This window comes from Pygocentrus nattereri, chromosome 21, assembly GCF_015220715.1.
Source record: "Pygocentrus nattereri isolate fPygNat1 chromosome 21, fPygNat1.pri, whole genome shotgun sequence".
Taxonomy (NCBI): Eukaryota; Metazoa; Chordata; class Actinopteri; order Characiformes; family Serrasalmidae; genus Pygocentrus; species Pygocentrus nattereri.
In genome coordinates this window covers 3,445,072-3,467,204 of record NC_051231.1, presented here as the reverse complement: position 1 = coordinate 3,467,204, position 22,133 = coordinate 3,445,072, and the positions used below count along the sequence as shown (strand labels likewise).

General features: G+C 43.1%; 1 protein-coding gene across 1 annotated transcript; it reads left to right on the top strand.

The window, feature by feature from the left end:
* Positions 1-1,104: 1,104 nt before the first annotated feature.
* On the top strand, positions 1,105-4,081 carry ppp1r3db (protein phosphatase 1, regulatory subunit 3Db). The gene is made up of 2 exons (XM_017716580.2): positions 1,105-1,383; positions 2,911-4,081. Exon 2 carries the CDS (start codon positions 2,924-2,926, stop codon positions 3,821-3,823), a length of 900 nt encoding a protein of 299 aa, XP_017572069.1. The 5' UTR covers positions 1,105-1,383; positions 2,911-2,923; the 3' UTR covers positions 3,824-4,081.
* Positions 4,082-22,133: the final 18,052 nt, after the last annotated feature.

Sequence of the window (22,133 nt, the reverse complement as noted above, 5' to 3'; positions counted from 1 at the left end):
TGTCAGTTCCTATTTCAATTGTTGCAACTCTAGTAAGATCAAGATTAAGTGACCCTTATTAATCTCACAGCGGGGAAATTTCACCTCCACATTTAACTCATCAGTGCAGTGAAACACCACATACACACTAGTGAACACACACACACTAGGGGGCAGTGAGCACCCTTGCCCGGGGCGGTGGGCAGCCCTGTCCATGGCGCCCGAGGAGCAGTTGGGGTTAGGTGTCTTGCTCAAGGGTACTTCAGTCATGGGCTGTCAGCCGAGGGGATCGAACCAGCCGGTTCCCTAACCTCCAGCCCACAGCTGCCCCTATCAGCTGCAAATAAAGCCTGTGTACCAGAATGTAAACTGGAGATCTGTTTGGCCTCACTATATTAATTTGTGGCTTTAGTATATTAATTTGTGGCTTCAGTATAGTAATTTGTGGCCTCAATATATTTATTTGTGGCCTCAGTATATTAATTTGTGGCCTCAGTATAGTAATGTGTAGCGTCAGTGTAGTAATGTGTGGCCTCAGTGTAGTAATGTGTGGCCTCAGTGTAGTAATGTGTGGCCTCAGTGTAGTAATGTGTGGCTCAGTATAGTAATGTGTGGCCTCAGTGTAGTAATGTGTGGCCTCAGTATAGTAATTTGTGGCCTCAATTTAATTTACTTTCATTTTAAGACTATTGATATTTTGACCAGGGGCTCCACGGATATTCGAGAATTGCCGATGGCTGCTAAAGGTCACAGATTTTTCAGCGTTAAATGGTCCAGTGTTTCTCGTTTCGGCCACAAACCTTACAGTTAAAGTATAAAAGTGACATTTGAATCTTAGCTTGGCTCATATTTTACACAATGCGAATCAAAAAGATTCGATTCTCTCAAACGCCTGAGTCGAATCGCTAAAGCGATTCTCTATGCGGGGGATTATCCCGCGTGGGAAATGTAGTAGTGCAGATCTGCTCAGTGCAGTCTGTTACATCTCCAGTTTCAGCTTGTAGTTCGACTGGTCACGGCGGTGCGTGGAGCACAGTTTGGCCTGCAATGCTGCCAAAGTTCAGTGTATTATTTTTAGAGACAGCTGCGCATGCGCGTGTCAGCAGCCCGGTGGCTCTAATAATAATCGCAGTACATCCGAACTACACCTCCCATCGGGGAGCAACGCTAAATGTCAGAGGTGCTTATGCGCTCATACCGAAGCTCGCTGCCGTTAAACGAGCGGGGCCTATATCAGCGTAGAGGCTTAGAGTGAAAGCAGTAAATCAGTGGGTGGGCGAAGGGTGGGCGAAGTTGTCCACAGAGCTGGCAAATGAAGTGGCACGACGTGAGAATCTGCACATCGTCCGGATAGGTGTGTCCACTTTCTCAGCTGGAGTCAGTATGAACCTTTGCCTTCATTAGGTAAGTTTTCCAAAATGTCTTTGAAAAGAAACCAATGGTATTCTGACGCTGACCGCATGTGTGTCCAGTTTGAGTTTGCATGAAGTTGCTACTCCAGATAGGCTGTCTGTTTTGTCTCATATTGACATCCAGACTTTTTCAGCGTATGATATTTCAACCCTTCTGTTAATGTGCCTTTGAGAAAGGCTTTAAAAGGCCCAACTTGGGGGGAAAAATTCCTAACCATTTGGAGCTTTCACCCCCAAACTAAGCTGCAAAATCCTGAAAAGGCCTGTTTTGGATCCATTGTTTTGTGATATCGCAAAAGCCAATGGATTTTTACGCCGGTCAGGCATAACATCCTGACCACCTCCTTGTTTCTACGCTCATTGTCCACTTTACCCCCAAGGACCCTCACAGAGCAGGTACTATTTGGGTGGTACAGACTGTAGTCCATCTGTTTCTCTGATACTCTGTTACCCTGTTCTTCAGTGGTCAGGACCCCCATGGACCCTCACAGAGCAGGTACTATTTGGGTGGTGGGTCATTCTCAGCACTGCAGTAACACTGACATGGTGGTGGTGTTAGTGTGTGTTGCGCTGGTGTGAGTGGATCAGACACAGCAGTGCTGCTGGAGTTTTTAAACACCTCAGTGTTGCTGCTGGACTGAGAATAGTCCACCAACCAAAAATATCCAGCCAACAGCGTCCTGTGGGCAGCGTCCTGTGACCACTGATGAAGGACGAGAGGATGACCAACACAAACTGTGCAGCAGCAGATGAGCTGTCGTCTCTGACTTTACATCTACAAGGTGGACCGACAAGGTAGGAGTGTCTAATAGAGTGGACAGTGAGTGGAGGGTTTAAAAACTCCAGCAGCACTGCTGTGTCTGATCCACTCGCACCAGCACAACACACACTAACACACCACCATGGTCCATGGGGGTCCTGACCACTGAAGAACAGGGTAACAGAGTATCAGAGAAACAGATGGACTACAGTCTGTAACTGTAGAACTACAAAGTGCAGCTATACAGTCAGTGGAGCTGATAAAGTGGACAATGGGGTAGAAACAAGGAGGTGGTCATGATGTTATGCCTGATCGATGTATGTATATCTGCCTAATCAGCCTAAAGCAGTTTGGCTCCACATACTCACCATTAAGTTAGAAGTAGTGTTTCAGCTTGGAGTGCTTCTTTTGAAAGAGTCACACTACAGGACAGCCAATCAGAACGGAGCTCGTTTACATACGCTCATCTTGACAAAAACAGCCTGTTCAATTCTAAGGGACTGAGGTTGGAAAATGGTCATGTAAAAATGAATTCTGACTGTTTTTGGTACATAATTCCACATAAATGACATAATTGGACCAATTAAAAATTCTCCCCTTAACATCATATGTCGAGACTTCCAACCCTCTCTAATAACTTCATAATACTTCAGTCACTGGCATTGTTACTGGATAATAAGCCTTTGGATGTGGAAGTTTCAGTGGTTAAAAAAACGTTTGGTTTAAAGACCCTAACTGAGTCTTTTTTGTCTCCCAAAGCTGTGGCAAAAAAATGTCAGCGTCCATCAATCCACCGTCTCCTGGACAGCTGGAGTCATATATGCAGTCTTCGAATGGGCTCACTGAAGGGTCACGACCTGTCAGGACCATCCGCCTCCGACACATCTTCGACCCCCAGCCTGTCCCTCCGAGGAAGCCCGTGGCGATACGGCCCCCCGGCAATCTGCCACCTCCAAAAGAGTGGGTAACCAGCCAAAGTTTGAACTGCGAGCCAGAGCCCAAGGCCATCATGCGGAAGAGATCCAAGTCCTTCTCCTCTTCCTCTGACCGGAAGACCCGCAAAGCCTCGCAGGTCCGCTTTGTAGACTGTCTGGGCCTGGAGCTTCAACATGTGAAGTTCTTTAAAGCAAGCGAAGACCCCACAGTGCCGCTGCACGTCATCAGTAAGTTACTGGCTAGCTCCGAGCTTGCCTATGGGAAGAACTTGGAGCTTTCTTTGCCCTACTTTCAGCCATTCTTTCCAGAGAACATGGCCACTCAGCCTGATTTCGTCCAGCGCCTGAGCCGCCAGCGTGTTTGTCTGGAGCAGGTCCAGTGCTCTGAGTTGGGCATCATTGGTACAGTGCAAGTCTTAAACCTGGCCTTTGAGAAGGACGTCACAGTGCGCTATTCTTTCACAGGCTGGAACAGCTGCGCGGACTGCAAAGCGTGTTGGGCTTGTACTGCGCACAGAAACGGATCTGAGCCGGAATCCGACGTTTTCCGCTTCCGCCTGCCCGTGCCACCGTTTATCCTGAAACCTGGAGCAACGCTGCAGTTCGCCATCTGCTTCCAGGCACTCGGAGTGGAATACTGGGACAACAATGATGGACACAATTACAAACTGACCTGCCACACATACAAGCTGACTGTCCCCAAAGAATGTGAGGACAGCATGGTGCACTTCACATGAGCTACCACAAGGAGGTGCCATGAGATCGGTGCATCCCAGTTCAAAAGGAAAGCGTTTTCTGTTATCTCTTATGAGAAGCACCCTGGCACTCAGTTTTCATCTGTTTATGCTTAAGCACATTAACAAATGCCAGTAAAATGCATCTATTGCTATTTTTTAGCGGTAAAAATATTTTAAAACATTTCTATGAATTTAGAAATGAGAAATGTACTCAAACGAAATGCTTTTTGTATGTTCACAATTTGGTAATAACAATAATTATGATGATAAATGGGGTGCACAAGCGTCTTATTGGTATGGGCAGGGCATTTTCAGTATCACATAGATTTGATCCGTATTTCACACTGATATTTAGATGACGGCTTGATTGTGTTCTGGAATAGGGAAAGTTTGGCTGTTGTGCAAAATGTATGCATTTAATTAATTTCACTTCATTTCTAATTCTCTACAAACGCAGGTGAGATTTTTCTGTCATGTTAATCCAGGTGGATTAGGCATAGGCAGATATGAACATGAAAAATACTAGTTTTCTAAATTGTCTCAAAATTCCTATCGGTGCATCCAAGTAGAGATGAGATCTTCTTTCGGCTGCTCCCTTTAGGGGTCGCCACAGCGGATCATCTGCCTCCATCTTGCCCTATCCACTGCCTCCTCTACTTTCACACCAACCATCTCCATGTCCACCTTCACTACTTCCATAAACCTTCTCTGAGGTCTACCTCTTCTCCTTCTCCAACATTCTTCGCCCAATTCTTCGCATGATAGTTTTGGCACAAGTTTTACGCCGGATGCCCTTCCTGACGCAACCCTCACCATTTATCCGGGCTTGGGACCGGCACCAGAAGTACACAAAGTACACCCCTAATGGCTGGTTTCTATCTGTGCATCCAAGTAATAGCTAAATACATTTTATACATTTTTTTCAAGATTTACTGTGTCCACTCTTCGCCTGTCCACTCTTCCGCTCTTTTCAGGAGACTTGCCGTCAGTTTTTCAAATAAACTTGCAGGGAGTTTCTTCCACACTTCCAGAGTTCGGTCTTAGAAGTGGATGGGGCGGTCGTGGGCTGGAGGTTAGGGAACCAGCCTTGTTCGATTCCCTGATCTGACAGGACGTGACTGAGGTGTCCTTGAGCAAGACACCTAACCCCCAACTGCTCGCCGGGCGATGCGGATAGGGCTGTCCACCGCTCCGGGCAAGTGTGCTCACTGCTCCCTAGTGTGTGTGTGCTCACTAGTGTGTATGTGGTGTTTCACTGCATGGATGGGTTAAAATGTGGAGGTGGAATTTCCCTGTTATGGGACTAATAAGGGTCACTTAATATAATAAAATAATTTAGCATTTTCTGCTTCTCATGAACCAAATAACCCCAAACACATTCAGTGATGCTGAGGCCTGGACTCTGAGGTGACCAGTGCATTGTTCTGAGAACACCAGCAGCTTTCCTTTTCTCAGTGAGGCTTCTGGCAGCTACACATCTGTTCAGACCCTTAGCGCTGAGTTGACTTCTCTCAGTGGAAAGACAGACAGAAGCAAATTGTGGCCTTTTTCAAATCTGAGGGCGAGTGCAGCTTGATTTTCTCTGCTCTCTCAAAGACGAAATAGATGAAATCTTGAAATACGGTTTATTGATGGTGACCGTTTTTGGTGTCTACCAGGTCTCTTATGGTTGTTCGGGGGGCTCATGTTCATATGCAAGAGGATAATTTTACATCAGGTCTCCTCAGTAATATCTCCTGAAAAACCAGTATTGCAAAAATAATAGACGTTTTGACTGGATATTAAGTAGACAGAGAGTGGTCTCTGACTTTTGCACAGTTCTCCATGTATTTGTATTTCCAGTCTTTCACTTTCTTCTTACATTAGAGAGACCTCTACACGCTACAGGCATTCGTCTCATCTCAGCTCTCTAAAAGTGCGCTGATGGAATTCGTTCACTTGTCACTCGTCTGTCTGTTGACCTAGTTTTACGACGGACTGTCTGGACCGCTCTGCTGTCTACTTACCCTGAGTTGCACACAGAAGACGGTGATAGAGGATCGTACAATGGAATTAAATAGACTAGCATTTGAAAGCCAAGTGTCTTTGGATGAAGCAGAAACCAGATGTAGTTCGCAGATGCAGAAAACATTCACAAAAATCACAACAAATTAAACAGATGTTGTTTTAAATGTGGGCCTGCATGCAGTCGTCTGAAAGAACAATAACAGTATAATAATATATAATAATAATATTCATTATTTTAGTCGGAAAAGGGTATTTATGTGGTTTTTCAGTTTTTGGCATCATTTGAAAATGCCTGGTGTCTTCTACATTGTGGGAATGAACCAAAAGAAACAGCCCAAAATGACTTGGAAAGACGTCTGGTTCCACCGACTTCCATTAAAACTACAGTAGGTTTTTTCCTTCTCCTGTAAAATTGCCATTTGGAGATTTTCTTCAGACAACAGTGAGATATTTTCCATTCTATGGCACCTTTAAATTATTGAAATTTGTTTCTAAGGCAAGGTTAATTGTGGAAAATATAAAAAATAAAAATAAACAGTGTAAATATAACCTCAAAGGTACAACAGTGGTATTGAGCTTTTTCCTTCTCCTGTAGCGTTATCATTCTGGAGAAGATATGTATTCAACTCTTCATCTCTTCACCCATTGGTGCTCAAATGCACACACACAGCATCATTGGTATAATTCCCACTCTGGAGCAGCTGCACATTAGCCTAAGGAGTATAAATCCCCCCCAGTATTTTGCCTGTGGAGCAGTGGAACTGTGTTTTCTAGAGTAATGGAGCTTTGTGATTCAGAACTAATCATCCAACATCAGCACCTGACCTCACTAATGCTCTTGTGGCTGAATGCAATGCAATCCTTACAGCAATGTTCTAACGTCTAGTGTAAAGCTGTCCTAGTCAAGTAGTGGCTATTACTGCAGCAAAGGGGGGCAAACTCCTTAATAATCCCATTGATTGCTGAAGAAATGTGACGAGCAGGTGTCTATAGACTTGTGGACGTATGCTGTAATTCAGAAAGCTGTATTTGTGGCACTGCTGTTGTCTTATGTGGTATAAACTCTAGCTCCTTCAGATAATCTCGACCTTTCCCCCACTGAAGGCTCACTCGTCCTTTTAGCAGCCAGTGGCATCTGAGGCAGGCGTCCTGTGCTTGACCCTGACGCAAGGGCATATGATACACAACCTGAGGTGTACTGCGGCTCTGTGTTACGAAAACAGGCTTAGCTGTCAGCTTTGACCAAAGCCAGAGGGAGTCACATCGGGGCCAGCTGTGCAAACTGGAGCAGTAATGATATTTGGGTGAATAAAACCTAGCTTGCTTTACTTAGTCTACTTAATGATTCCTAAATCTGCGGATTATTGTGCATTACTGTAATATGCGGTAATTGCCTCTAGTGTAGCCCAAATGCCCGTCCTCTCTGCCTCGCCTTCAGATTACTAACCTGGATGGCACCCAGGCTGCCTTTTACTCCCAGACAGCCCATTATATAAACACTTTTGTGAACTTTTTAAATGTTTTTCTAAGAATTTATGGTGGATTATTTGTCTGGTGCTGCCACAGTAAAGTACCAGTCAAATGTCTGGACGCATCTAATCAGATGTAAGTTTGTCATAATCTTAAAAGGACACTGTGAAAGGCCGAAATGAAAAATGCACCCATCTGAAGTCTATTTCAAACATGCATACTCTTCGGGACGCTTCAGTCGTGCCCCTCTAGTCTCAAGAATGAGATCTACTGGGTTTAAAGACTAGCAAAAACCTCCTTCTGATGACTGTGTCTTCACTGTAAAACCTGATGAGTTCAGTGAACTTGAGAAAACCGAATACTTTAAACCATTTAAACTCAAATCATTTGACCATGACTAATTCCCTGAACTGAACATTTATTGTTGTATACACTTATGTATATTGAGTAGATCACACCTTTGGTCTTAGATGATTGAGTATTTTGGACTTATATATAATAATGGTAATAACCGAATAGAATGAAGTCATTATGACCACATATTTACTGCCTTTACACAACTCTAAAGTTCAGCTAACTCAGTTTCTTTCATTGGAAGCTAAACTGGGCTTTAATTTGAACAAATTTATACTGAACAGCAGAACATTTTTCACAAGAATGCCTTAATCGGTTTTGCTTAATACTGCTCTGGACCATCTCGGCCAATACTGAGAGTTCAGCTCAGAATGCAGAAGTGTTCTGAAGCGTCTAGAACCACAACCGGCAGGTGTGATCACGGAGCTCGGCGTATTCAGCACTGATCTACAGGCAGTACTCACTAAGATTAGATGAATTCCCAAACTTTGGAAAATTTGTAAGTGCCCAAAGGGAAGGTAGGCTGGGGAGAATGACTACACAGAGATGGTAGGTTAAACAAGGTGGAAAGACACGCCCAATATGCCACCAAGAGCCAATAGGGATGATTCAAGTTTTATTCAAGGTTGCATTGCATTTACTTTCATCAAGTAAAGCTGTGAAATCTTAACAAACTAAACTAAACTGCAAGATTGAGCTCCCATTTGTCACGATTGGCCCCTCCCAGTCCGGTCCATGTGCCTTTTGTTTACATTTTGATCTTTCATGTGCATTTGTTTTGGTTTCCTAGTCCGGCCCCTTGTTTTGGTTTCTCTGCCCCGATTGTCTCCACCTGGGTTTCCACCTGTCCCTCGTTTACCCTTGTGTATTTAAGCCCTGTATTTTCCCCTGTCTGGTTACTGGTCTTTGTCTGAACAGTCTGAACTGTTGGATGTATTGTATTCTCGTGGTGTTTGGCGTTTGATTGTGTTCATTTCGTCATGTCTGTCCCTCCTGCTCTCTGTGTTGGATGTTTGACCCTGGGTTTGCTCTTAATAAACATCGCTTACCTCAGCACATGCGTCCACCTCCTCGCTCCCCACCGTTACACCATTGAGATCCCATTTGAATGTCCACAGTCGTGAAAGGTTACATGAAAACCATGAGGGCGTAAACCCGACCCTGTCTGTACCTGTAAGGCCAACTTAACATAAAACACTTGAATAAAGTTACCTTAAGTCAAAATATGCTAACAAATGATTTTACTCAAAATGACTGCGTTACTATCTCAACAATTCACTTTTGAGATGGTTTGGATTGTTAACATTGTTACTCCAACTTTCTGTGGTATTTAAGTTGTGGTAACTTGTAGGACAACTAAATTTACCCAAGTAATTAAGGATTATACAGGAAATATTACGCGTTACTAGATTTGCAGTAGTAAGTGTAACAGAAGAGTAAAGTAAAACCCAAAAAATTAAGTTACATTTTATGTGGGAGGAACTTTTGAAAAATGTTAACTTATTTGTATTTTTTTTCCAGTGCTTGCTGGCTAAAGTGGAAAGAAGCCAGGCAGCTAATGTTACTGCTAGGAAGCCGAATACCCCACCTGTGTGTAGCCTCTACGGTAGTGGATTTCCGTATTGCTATAAAAGGACAGAAAATCATGAATTCTCTCAAACTGATGACGCTGAGGGATGCAATGCAATCCAAAACATACCCTGGAGAATAAGAGGTTAAAGTTGTCTGGGATAATGTTAAAGATGCGGGAGCTGAAGTTGGCTTCCCATTCGCCAGTTTGTTTTGTGGATTTTCTGTTCCATGTTAAATGATACTGCAGTTACATTGTGGTGCTTTACAAGCTGTAGCATTTAAGGTGAAACTGGTTGTAGCAGTTGAGGTGGAATTGGTTGCCAAATAGGAAGCCAGCCTTGTTTAAAGTCCACCGCTAGCAGTTCAGTTCCTGGCTTCTCTAGTTAGATCAAACTGCCAGCAGAGCTGTCCAGGCAGTAGGAACAAAATCCTGGGAAGGATTTTTACTTTCTGGACCTGAATTTTCCACCTCTGGGAGACGAGACGGGAGTGTGTAGAGGCGATCCAACTTAGAAAACACGACTGCAATGAATTACGCTACAATTATGTTCCTTAACTCCAGGTGCTGAAGACGTAAGGGTCCCACCCCAGTGACAGTGCAGCACCTTTATTTTGAGAGTGGAGGTGTGTTCACACTTTTGACTGGCACTGTTTTTCTTGCCAGAGTTGAAGCTGCAGGATTTATTTAGCCTTTCAAAAGTTCCGCTCCTAGAACGTCTCATCACATTCATACAAATTAACGGAGGAATCTCCAGGCGGTGGTTACAATAATGCCATTGTGCTCGCTATAATTAGATTAGATTGACGAGGCACTGGTAATGACCCCTAAAAGGCCCTTGAGAAACATCAGTGATTTGCTATAATATGCATAGCATCTATTGCTTGTCCTTAGTGTCCCTTGAGGAGAAATATATATATATAGAAATTAAACAAACGAAAAACGGATCAGCAGAACACAAGCTGCTCCGATCCCTTTTAGTGCAGACTTTGCAGTCACCCTCTGACCTTGCTGCCTGGGGTTCCTGGCTGAGAAGGTGACACGCAAAGAATAAGCTAATTAGTTTAACCCAGCTCATATGGGGGGGCCAGCATGTGCTTATTTGATCTTTCTTGTGTTGCTCATGCGGTTATTTTCATGGGAATTCAGTGACTGGGTGGGGGATCTAATGATATGATAATATTATATTATGATGTACATTAAATGTGTAGACTTTTCTGAGCATATAGTGGATTTCGAAACTCATAGACCTGTTGAAGCTTTCACTCTATAGTTCAATTTAGACGAAGCCTGCAGTCTGTGAAAGCTGATGATTCTGATGGACACTAAAATGTTGAAAAACAAGAACTGTAGTAATATTTTTCATTTTATTTCTTTTAAACGTCGCACTACTGGTTTGCGGGCGTGTACTGTATATATGCAGGGTGAGTCAAAAGTCACAGGACACCGTTTTATTCCAGAAACGAAAGGGAAAATGACAGTTTTGAATACCCCAGCGAGTAATGGGTTAGGGGGCCTATCTTTAAGCTGCCATACTGGATCAAGGACAAGTTTTTCTGATGGGAAGATGGTCGTGTAGCAGATCAGAGAAGACCAGAACTGCCTCAGAAATCGATTGCTGCAATCAGATTAGCAATATCTCTTGTGGTTCAAAAGCACAGAAAAATGCAACAACAACTGGGAACGTTGCCTGTGGTGCAGCTATCCGACATGTTCAGTGTGCTGTCCCTGGTGCTGAACACAGAGCTGAAGGCGCAGGATCCAGTCGTTATGAACCCGCATGAGAATCTCTGGAGAAATGCTGTCACGAGCCTCCACGATGCGGTGCTGAAGGTGGTGTTTGTTGTGGATTTTCTCAGCATACACAATTTCATCCATTTTCCAAGCCGCTTCTCTCTCAGGGTCGCGGGGGGGTGCTGGAGCCTATCCCAGCATTTATCGGGCAGAAGGCAGGATACACCCTGGACAGGTTGCCTGTCCATCACAGGGCAGACAGACAGACACAGACAGTAGAGATAAAAGTCGATAATAAAATAATAAATAAAATCTGTCCTGTGACTTTTGACTCACCCTGTAGAAGCGCATAGCCCCTGCACTAAATAACTACACTGCTAGAAATAGAGGTTCTCTTTTCATTCATCAAGGTACAACCGGTGTAAATGTACCTTCAGAGGCACAACAGTGGTTGGCCCGAGCGTGAGAACAGGTCGCCACATATGACTCGGTGGTAATTTGGTGACCTTATAGAGCGAAGGTTTTAGCATTAAACGGTGCGGTGTTATCGTGTTTATTGTTATGTGTAAACATTTTCAAAAGTTCATGAAGTGACTGCAGCGCACAGCGATGGGCGACCGAATGTTCTTCTCCTCTTTCAACGGTCCATGGTTGCTTGGCAACAACACAACACGCTAAAGGAACCACATTTCTTGGTGGACTACTTGTTTTTGTCGATTATTAACAATAATAACTTGAATTATTTTCAGAAAAAGTGTGTATTTTAATCATAGTGTTGTAAGCCACGAGAGAGGCCTTGTGTTACTGCGATTTTATCAAGGGAAAGGGTGTTCTTAACCTGAAACCATTAAGACACCATTAAGACTCCTGAGTCTCCGGCCGTTTTCCTCTGGGATATCGCCCACATTCGGATTTGACCTCAATCTGATCTCCAGCGACTTCTGCTTCACCGTCTTCCAACTTGGTCAATTTTATTGCTTGGATGAGTCACGAGTCTCGGCTCTGTGGTCCCTCTTCCCACAAACGCAGATCTATTCCGACCTGGTTCAGTCAGAAAAGGTTTGTTGCTGTGTGTGAGGAGATTCTGCTAACTCAAAAGGCAGCGTCTGAAAAGAATCAAAAGGAGGAAGAAAGAGGTGCGGCTGGATCTTCGCTCAGAACATAGTTGCGCTTGTTCAACAATAGTGAAAAGAATAGACGAATAGCTGAGGCACTGTGTGATCACAGCCAGGCCATTACTGGCCCTTTCCTTTCAGGACAGACACCCACATCTCTATACGAAAACAGGATGAGCCAGTTAAAGAGCATGAAAGGATCGAGCTACTCAACCTTCTGCTTTATGCATGAGCTTTAAATGCCTTCTCTGAGGGTTCTGTGGAAGTGACTGACTGTGTTTTGCCTGTAAGAGAATGGACTACGATTGAGATAACAAAAGGATGACTGAACGTCTGAAGCCTTCACAAACTGTAAACAGGTCTCCTGTGGTATGACGTCGACCAGAGCTTCGGTAATTGTGGGCCTGCAAATTAGAGACTGGAGGATTCACGTGCAGAAACAAGACAAACAAACAAGCCATGAAAAGCATGACTGAAAAAAACACGTCAACACGACTGAAGGGGGTAAAACTAAAGCCGAACATTAAGCAGAACATTGTCCCAGACCTTCCACTTTGGTCTGGAAATATGATGTGATTAGTCACTATTTGTCTTCTGTACAGAAGAATTTAACAGGAGAAGTAAAAAACACACTTTACTTTTAATGTAAGTCGATGGAACCAGACTTTTATCCGAGTAATTTTGGTTTGTTTCTTTTAGTCCGTTCATCATGAAATTTACACACAATGTAAAAAACAACAGGCGCCTTCAAATTATGTCAAAAAACTGAGAAACGAGGTTTTGTTCCAACGGCAGCGATATGACAGAACCTAAAGGAGAAGCCAAGGCTTGATCCTGTGTCCACAAAGCAGAAAACAGAACTAATAAGATTTATTTACGAGTTTATTTTACAGATCACTGGGGTAACCAGATGGACAGTCTTATACAACCCCGTTTCCAAAATAGTTGGGAAAATGTAAATAAAAACGAAATGCAATGATGTTCAGCCTGTAGGACAACTAACTTTACCTAAGTAATTAAAGATTATACAGGAAACAATACGCGTTACTAGATTTGCATTAGTAAGTGTGTCACGATTGGCCCCTCCCAGTCCTGTTCGTGTGCATTTGTTTTGGTTCAGTCCAGCCCCCTTGTTGTCTGACTCCACCCCTGATTGTTACCACTTGTTTCCCACCTGACCCTCGTTAACCCTCTTGTATTTAAGCCCTGTGTTTTCCTTCGTCTAGGGCTGGTCTCTGTTGGACCGTGTTTGATGTGCTGGCTGTATTGTATCGTATTCTCGTGGTGTTTGGTTCTTGTTTGAGGTTCTGTGTTCATTTTGTCATGTCTGTCCCTCCTGCTCTCCGTATCGGCTGTTTGAACCTGGACCGTTTTGACCATGACCCTGGATTTGACCACAATAAAAGTCGCTTATCTCAGCATATGCGCCTCCGCCTCCTCGCTCCACGTTACAAAGTGTAACCGATTAATAAAGTAAACTCCGAAAAATTAAGTTAGTGCAATTGTTACATCTTATGTTATGTAACAGTTTATGTTATGTAACAGTTTATGTTATGTAACGTGTTGCTATAAAAGGACAGAAAATCATGAATTCTCTCAAACTGATGACGCTGAGGGATGCAATGCTGCGCTACATAACACAAGAAATAACATTTAATTGTCAGTTTTAGGCTGGAATCCAACTTTAAAGACATTTAGTTGTAAAAGCCTGTAGGTAAAGGTGCTATAAAATGCATTTATTTAGTATTTTAAGTGATCCTCTGATGTCTACATAGAAGGTATGTGTCTTTCGTCGGGCTGAAAAACGCGCAGAGGCGGTTTTACATGACCATTCATGACAAACGTTATGATTTGGCCTAGAATGAAACAAGCTATTTTTCCCTTTTTTGGTGATATTCTTCATAGCTTTCATATTTCATAAGCTGATGCCCCACCCCATAAGGTCATAAACGATAATTGTGCAATAAAATGTTCAGTAAAAAATGAGTTCTCTGATGAGGAACTGTGTTCGCTTATCTTCCCTTAGAAAATCGAGAATATGTCATTTGAACAGGGGTGCCCAAACTTTTGCATATGATGAGCTTGCATTTATTAGATGTATGTAGTTATATTCTTCACAAATATAGCCACATTTATTAGTGCAATTACTTTGAAAATATATGTAGGTACATTAGACAAAATATATAGTTATACTCTATGTATATAACTACAGTGTATATGTAGTTACATTGTACATATATTACTACAAACAGTATAGTAAACTAGCAATGTTGTACATATAGTACTGTAAAAGTTTTGGGCAGCCAAGAAAATAGTTTCATTATTTATCTTGCAGTAAATGTGTTTTTTCTAGTAAATATAAACAAACATATAGTAAAATGTGACAAGATATTTTTGTTTAGTTGTTATTTATCTAGTTTGAAGGAATTAAGTCAGGTTTGGTCCCTGATGTCTCACTGCACTTCACCCACTGTGTGTATTTGTTTTATTCAGTCTAATAATTTAATTTAACTTAATAAAGGATTGTTTAGAGAAACCCCCATGACCTGGAAGGATAAGTGGTTTATATGATATGCTAACACACTGTTGTTGCTTACAGGGGCAGTTTGGACCTCTGTAGTGAGTGAAGCAACAGAGGATAGACGTTTCTTTGTGCTTCATGCCTCAGTAGCTTTGCTCTTGTTTGCGTGGTCTGCTGCTTCATGACTAAACTGTGGTTACCTCTAGACGCTTCCATTTCACAATCATAGCACTTACAGTTGTCTGGGGCAGATTTAGCAGAGCAGATATTTCACAAACGGGCCTGTGGCAGAGGTGGTACCCTATGACAGAGCCATGTTTATAGTCACTGAACTCTTAAGTATGACCCCTTCTATTGCCACTGTTTGTCTATGGAGATTGTATGGCTATGTCCTTGATTTTATAGTAATTGGTGTGGCTCAAACACCTAAACTCAGTGACTGTCCATATACTTTTGGCCACATTGTGCATATAAGTACATTTATTAGACTTATTTCCTGACTCTGTCCCAGGCGATCACTGCTCTGCACATTCTAGTGCTTTACACTGCTTCAACACATCTACTTCAGTAAGGAGTTGTTAATGAGCTGATTGGTTGGATTAGGTTTACTTAGAGCAGAAAAAGCAATAAAATGTGGGCCAAGAAATTTTTGTTTATTTTACAGTGGAGGAACTAATAGAAATGGTCCCAAATTACTTGGGAAAAAATTCCCATTACGATGAAAAACATTTTAGCTTTGTCCTGTAAAGTTACCAAAATACGTGGGGGTTTTTTGACAGCGATTGAATGCAAATGATGTGTATGATCTTCATCAACCATTTTTGTGAGTATGGCTGCTGAAATGTTGTGATCCAAGAGTGATTACAGGCCGACCCAATCAAATGGGGACAGAATATTTAATATATTGTCACTGACAGTCTTCTGCAAATTTAGTACTCATGATGCTCTTTAACCTTAAAAGCTGAAGTGGACTCACTGTGGCAGTATGCTTAACCTAAGATGTTTAGATGTGTGTTTTGGTGTTTGCTGTGTTTTTTTTCTTCATATTTGTACATCTTAGTCGTCTTATTTTAACACCTTGTGTGGTGTTGATGTGTTTGTGTAATGCTGAACAAGCACAGAAAGACGCTCGCGGATCTTAAAAACGACAGTAGGTTTGATGAGAGAACACTCGGGAGAAAGGACAGAGTCAGGGCGAATCCAAAATCAGAATCCAAAGACAGGCAAAAGGTAAAAAAAAACAGAAAATACAGAAACACAAGCAACCAGAGCAAAAGAGCAGGTCCAAAAGAGGAATAGTCGAAAAAACGGGCAGTGGATTCAGTACACTAGTCATGGGTTCAGTATACTAGTCACAGGTTCAGTACACTAGTCATGGGTTCAGTACACTAGTCACGGGTTCAGTACACTAGTCATGGGTTCAGTACACTAGTCACAGGTTCAGTACACTAGTCATGGGTTCAGTACACTAGTCACAGGTTCAGTACACTAGTCATGGGTTCAGTACACTAGTCATGGGTTCAGTACACTAGTCACAGGTTCAGTACACTAGTCACGGGTTCAGTACACTAGTCATGGGTTCAGTACCACTAGTCATGGGTTCAGAACACTAGTCATGGGTTCAGTACCACTAGTCATGGGTTCAGTACACTAGTCACAGGTTCAGTACACTAGTCATGGGTTCAGTACCACTGGTCATGGGTTCAGTACACTAGTCATGGGTTCAGTACACTAGTCACAGGTTCAGTACACTAGTCATGGGTTCAGTACCACTGGTCATGGGTTCAGTACACTAGTCATGGGTTCAGTACCACTAGTCATGGGTTCAGAACACTAGTCATGGGTTCAGTACCACTGGTCATGGGTTCAGTACACTAGTCATGGGTTCAGTACCACTAGTCATGAGTTCAGTACCACTATTCATGGGTTCAGTACCACTAGTCATGGGTTCAGTGTACTAGTCATGGGTTCAGTACACTAGTCATGGGTTCAGTACCACTGATCATGGGTTCAGTACACTAGTCATGGGTTCAGTACACTAGTCACGGGTTCAGTACACTAGTCACAGGTTCAGTACACTAGTCATGGGTTCAGTACACTAGTCACAGGTTCAGTACACTAGTCACGGGTTCAGTACCACTAGTCACGGGTTCAGTACACTAGTCACGGGTTCAGTACACTAGTCATGGGTTCAGTACACTAGTCACGGGTTCAGTACACTAGTCATGGGTTCAGTACCACTAGTCATGGGTTCAGTACCACTAGTCATGGGCTCAGTACCACTGGTCATGGGTTCAGTACACTAGTCATGGGTTCAGTACCACTGGTCATGGGTTCAGTACACTAGTCACAGGTTCAGTACACTAGTCATGGGTTCAGTACCACTGGTCATGGGTTCAGTACACTAGTCATGGGTTCAGTACCACTAGTCATGGGTTCAGTACCACTGGTCATGGGTTCAGTACACTAGTCATGGGTTCAGTACCACTAGTCATGAGTTCAGTACCACTATTCATGGGTTCAGTACCACTAGTCATGGGTTCAGTGTACTAGTCATGGGTTCAGTACACTAGTCATGGGTTCAGTACCACTGATCATGGGGTCAGTACACTAGTCATGGGTTCAGTACCACTAGTCATGGGTTCAGAACACTAGTCATGGGTTCAGTGTACTAGTCATGGGCTCAGTACAACTGGTCATGGGTTCAGTACACTAGTCATGGGTTCAGTACCACTAGTCACGGGTTCAGAACACTAGTCACGGGTTCAGTACACTAGTCATGGGTTCAGTACACTAGTCATGGGTTCAGTACCACTAGTCATGGGCTCAGTACCACTGGTCATGGGTTCAGTACACTAGTCATGGGTTCAGTACCACTGGTCATGGGTTCAGTACACTAGTCATGGGTTCAGTACCACTGGTCATGGGTTCAGAACACTAGTCATGGGTTCAGTACCACTAGTCATGAGTTCAGTACCACTATTCATGGGTTCAGAACACTAGTCATGGGTTCAGTGTACTAGTCATGGGTTCAGTACACTAGTCATGGGTTCAGTACCACTGATCATGGGTTCAGTACACTAGTCATGGGTTCAGTACCACTAGTCATGGGTTCAGAACACTAGTCATGGGTTCAGTGTACTAGTCATGGGCTCAGTACCACTGGTCATGGGTTCAATATAATAGTCATGAGTTCAGTACACTAGTCATGAGTTCAGTACACTAGTCATGGGTTCAGTACCACTAGTCATGGGTTCAGAACACTAGTCATGGGTCCATTACACTAGTCATGGGTTCAGTACCACTAGTCCTGAAATCAGAAGAGAGATGCTCAGTAAACCGGTAGAGTGGCTATACCTCACAATGAGGAGACCAAACCAGGATCCTTTTAAAGTCTGAAGCAAATGAGTTCAGGTGTGTTGCATTAGTAATCGGGTAACTGTGAAGGGGGCAGAGGCCTGTGATTGGCGGAAGGGGTGACGTCATGATGATAGGAATTCTGGGAAATGGAGTCCTGGAGCATGTTAGGCAAGGGAGACGAATCCGGAAGCGTTACAGTTACTCAGTGGTCACTGACTGCACTATTGTTTTATTAATATAATACAGCCATAAGAATTTATGTAAAAATACCAGATTGTCACGATTGGCCCCTCCCAGTCCTGTTCATGTGTCCATGTGTTCCTGCCTGTTCCTCATTTACCCTTATGTATTTAAAGCCCATGTGTTCCCGCCTGTCTGGTTACTGGTCTTTGTTTGACTTGTTGTTTGTAATGTTTGATGTGCTTGGCTTGTACTGTTTGTTCTATTGGTTCTGTTTTGAGATTTCGTCGTGTCTGACTCTCGTGCAATCCGTGTTGGCTCTATGACCCTGGACCATTGTGACTATAACCCTGGATTTGCCCCTAATAAAAGTCGCTTTTCTTAGCGTATGCGTCCGCTCCTCGCTCCCCGCTACACAGATGTTTAAAATATCAGAAGTGGCCAGTGTAGGGTTCTCCTTTAGCAGCTGTAGCCAGTCAGCAGCCTGTCCATGTTTTCCACCCTCACCCACACACACTAACAACAGGCCATGTAGGAGGAGAACAGAGTGAAGGACACAGCACCTCCACACTTTTACTCCCCGCGGGTTCAGCCCAACACCACATGTGTAATATAAATGTGTGGGGGGTGAACAGAGTGTGTTATTTTATATGCTCTTCACAGAAAATTAGCAAAGACAGAGAATCTGAGGTTGAAATAATAATAAATCACATTCTTTTTCTTTGGATAAACACTGAAAACACGTCCCACAGACCTGAACACCACACAAGGGTTAACTTGTCTTCATAGGGCAAAAGCCAGTCTCAAGCAGTGGTGGTTATTTTGTATAATCATAGCGTGAAAGTGTTGGAATAGGTAGGGTGAAGCGTCCACTACTGTCAGGAATAGGCTATGGCCTTCCATTATAACACTGCAGGACAATTATTGAAATTCTGCCTATGCCAGTGGTTTGCTCTGGGCCTTTTGTGTACAGACGACTTTCTACACCTGTCTTTCTACTTACCAGGCTGTTTTGGCTCCATCAGCAGGCTGTAAATCAGCATCCCGGGACTAGGTGTGATAAAACGGTGTGCGGGGCAGTGAGGAAATGCAGCCCTGTTGTTGTTATGTAACCAGCAGAGTTGCAGACTGAGCTGCTGGCACTGCTACACTGAGATATGTCACACAAGCAGTAGATCAAGCTCACAAGAGGCTTTTAACATCAGTCAGCCCTCTTTTGTGTGTGTGCCTTGTGTTTATAATGCACAAGATATCAACATATATTGTACAAATACCAGATTAAAGTGATAGATTAGCAAGAAACAAAGAAACTCATATAATTTTGCTCTTACCCCAAAGATGATAAGTGAGACCTCAGGCAAGATACCAGTTAGTAGCGTCAAGCTGTTTGGAGCTAGGCCTTTAATTCGGGCCATAAATGTCAAAACTTGGCCGTAAAAACAAGGGAAAAAAATCCTAGCACCCTATGGGCTTCCAGTAGTATATTAGCATTAAGCTAACAGTCAAAATCATTCCATATTTTATGGAGGTGAGTATTCCTTATAGCAGCTAGAGGCGGGTAATCCGGGTCCAAAAAGTAAAAACCCTCCACAGGATTTTGTTCCAACTGCCTGAGCACCTTCGCTGCTGGTTTGAGCAAATTCCAGAAGTCAAACAGTTGGAACAAAATCCTGGGGAGGGATTGGATTACCCACCGTTTTACAACAACTCTGTCAGTAAGGATTCCTGGCACAGAACTGCTTTTTTCCATTTCTGATAACTGCCTGAAATGTTTCTAGGACCTCCAGAAGGCCTAGAGTGATGTTTTGTTTTTTTTCTCACAAACGTGGTCCTATACATTGCAAACCAGTCAAAACGTGTTTGATTACACTGTCCTGAGTAATCTCAGAGGTTAATCTGACACTTTAGGACTTCAGTTCAGCTCCTGAAGTCCTAACCAATGGGGGCTCGCTTGGCTGTATCGACTTAGATACCACAGAGAAAAGAAATCCTGATTGGGTGATGTTTCTGTCACACATATAACAATTGTGTTCACAGTCGAAACTTAATGATATATCCGTAGCAGTTCCTGTAGGGTTTCAACACAAAAGGCTTGATGATTCTTTTAAATAAACATAAACTAAAAACTACAGACGTGTATTTTTCCATCTTGCTAAAAGGATTAGGCCTTGTCTGAAGCCCTGAGGGCTCCCCACTGAGAGATACACTCGTGTACACTAATAAGGACAAAAGTCTATCTAGAAAGCGCAGGTTAAAGATTTGCATTTTGCTGATCTGTGGATGTTCGTTTCTAATACCTGTTAGCTCAGTTGGCCTTTTAGCTCCACTTCAGAAACCAGACACGTCTTGGCTGATTGACTTGCCAAGCCGTTCATTTACTTTTACGCCACTCGTTTCCAAAATGAGGCCGTTTGACTGAATGATGTGCGTATGTGTGTCTGTCTGAGAGAGCGAGTGTGTGGGTGCTCCTCTGGGGTTTATGAGAAAGGACATTAGCGTCCCCTCAGGGAGAAATGTGATGGTGGGATAATGGCACCCCCGTGCTTCCTCTGCTCCATTCTGAAACACATTGCCATTTTGGGTTCTCTCCCAGTCCCTCACAGCTCACGCTTATATAACGGTTCAATATCTGTCCTCACAAAGAAACACCCACTCCCCAAAAAAAGGAAAGTCATGAGCTTTGATGAGGCAGATTTTATACACCGTACCCTTAAAAATCCAGTTTTTTGTTCAACATCAATATGATTTTCATAAGACATCTGGTTCAACATGGCCTTCTCCTGGAATTACATCCATATTTACATTACATATGTATGAAGTGATGTGCGTGACTGTATGAATACACTGACTGGCCGCTTTATTAGAAACCCTATTGTAGCACCACCTTGCTATTGCAGTTGTAGCCCGTCTGTTGGTGCGCCTAACATATTATCCATCCATATTATCCTTTATACCTTCATCATTTGTCAGTTTCTGACCACGGAGCCACTCTTAACTGGATATGTGTGGTTGGTGGGTCACTCTCAACCTAGATACCAGTGTGCCTAGTACCAGCACCACACACACTACCACACTATTACATTGTCAGTGTCGCTGTTAGGGTCATCATCCAAATAGTGTCTGGTCAACAGCAGTATTTTGGTCAGAAAGTGACCAATAGTGAATGTAGTAAAAGGGTGCGTGACAACAGATGGGCTACTCTACTGTACACCTATATTAGGGTCTGACTGATAGGACAGAGTTTTCACCAAAACCAATGATTTTCAGGAGCTAAAACTGAAATATCATATAAAACTAATATCATTTTTTATGGTAAAAAAATCTAACAGATTTTAGTTAAACAGTGATAGTTAAGCTCACTGATATGACTGCCATTTGTTAATTGGCAGATATATATAAGAAGCAAAGATGGGTAGACGTTCACCAATCTGTGAAAAACTGTGTCTAAAAATTGTTGAACAATTTCAGAAAAATTAACCTTATCGTAAAATTGAGAAGACTTTGGAAATCCCATCTACAGTACATAATAGCATCAAAAGATTCAGAGAATGTGGGGAAATCCCTGTACGCAAGGGACAAGGCCGATGGTCAGTATTGGATGCTCCTGATCTTTGGGCCCTCAGACAGCACAGCATTAAAAACAGACACAATTCTGTACTGGAAAATCACTGCATGGGCTCAGAAACACTTCCAGACATCACTGTCTGAACACAGTTCACCGTATAATCCACAAACGCAAGTTAAAGCTGTATCACGCAAAGAAGAAGCCACATGTCAGACGATCCAGAAACGCTGCCGTCTTCTCTGGGCCAAAGCTCATTTAAAATGGACTGAGGCAAAATGGAAAACTCTTCTGTGGGCAGATTCAAATTTTAAAATCTTTTGTAAACCAAACACGCCATGTCCTGTGGACTCAAGAGCAGAGGGACCATCCAGCTTTTTATCAGCCCACAGTTCAAAGCCTACATCTCTGATGGTCCGGGGCTGCATTAGTGCCTA

What these genes read in the sequence shown, in the direction of transcription:
- ppp1r3db (XM_017716580.2), top strand. Translation starts at nt 2,924, where the DNA reads ATGTCAGCGTCCATCAATCCACCGTCTCCTGGACAGCTGGAGTCATAT.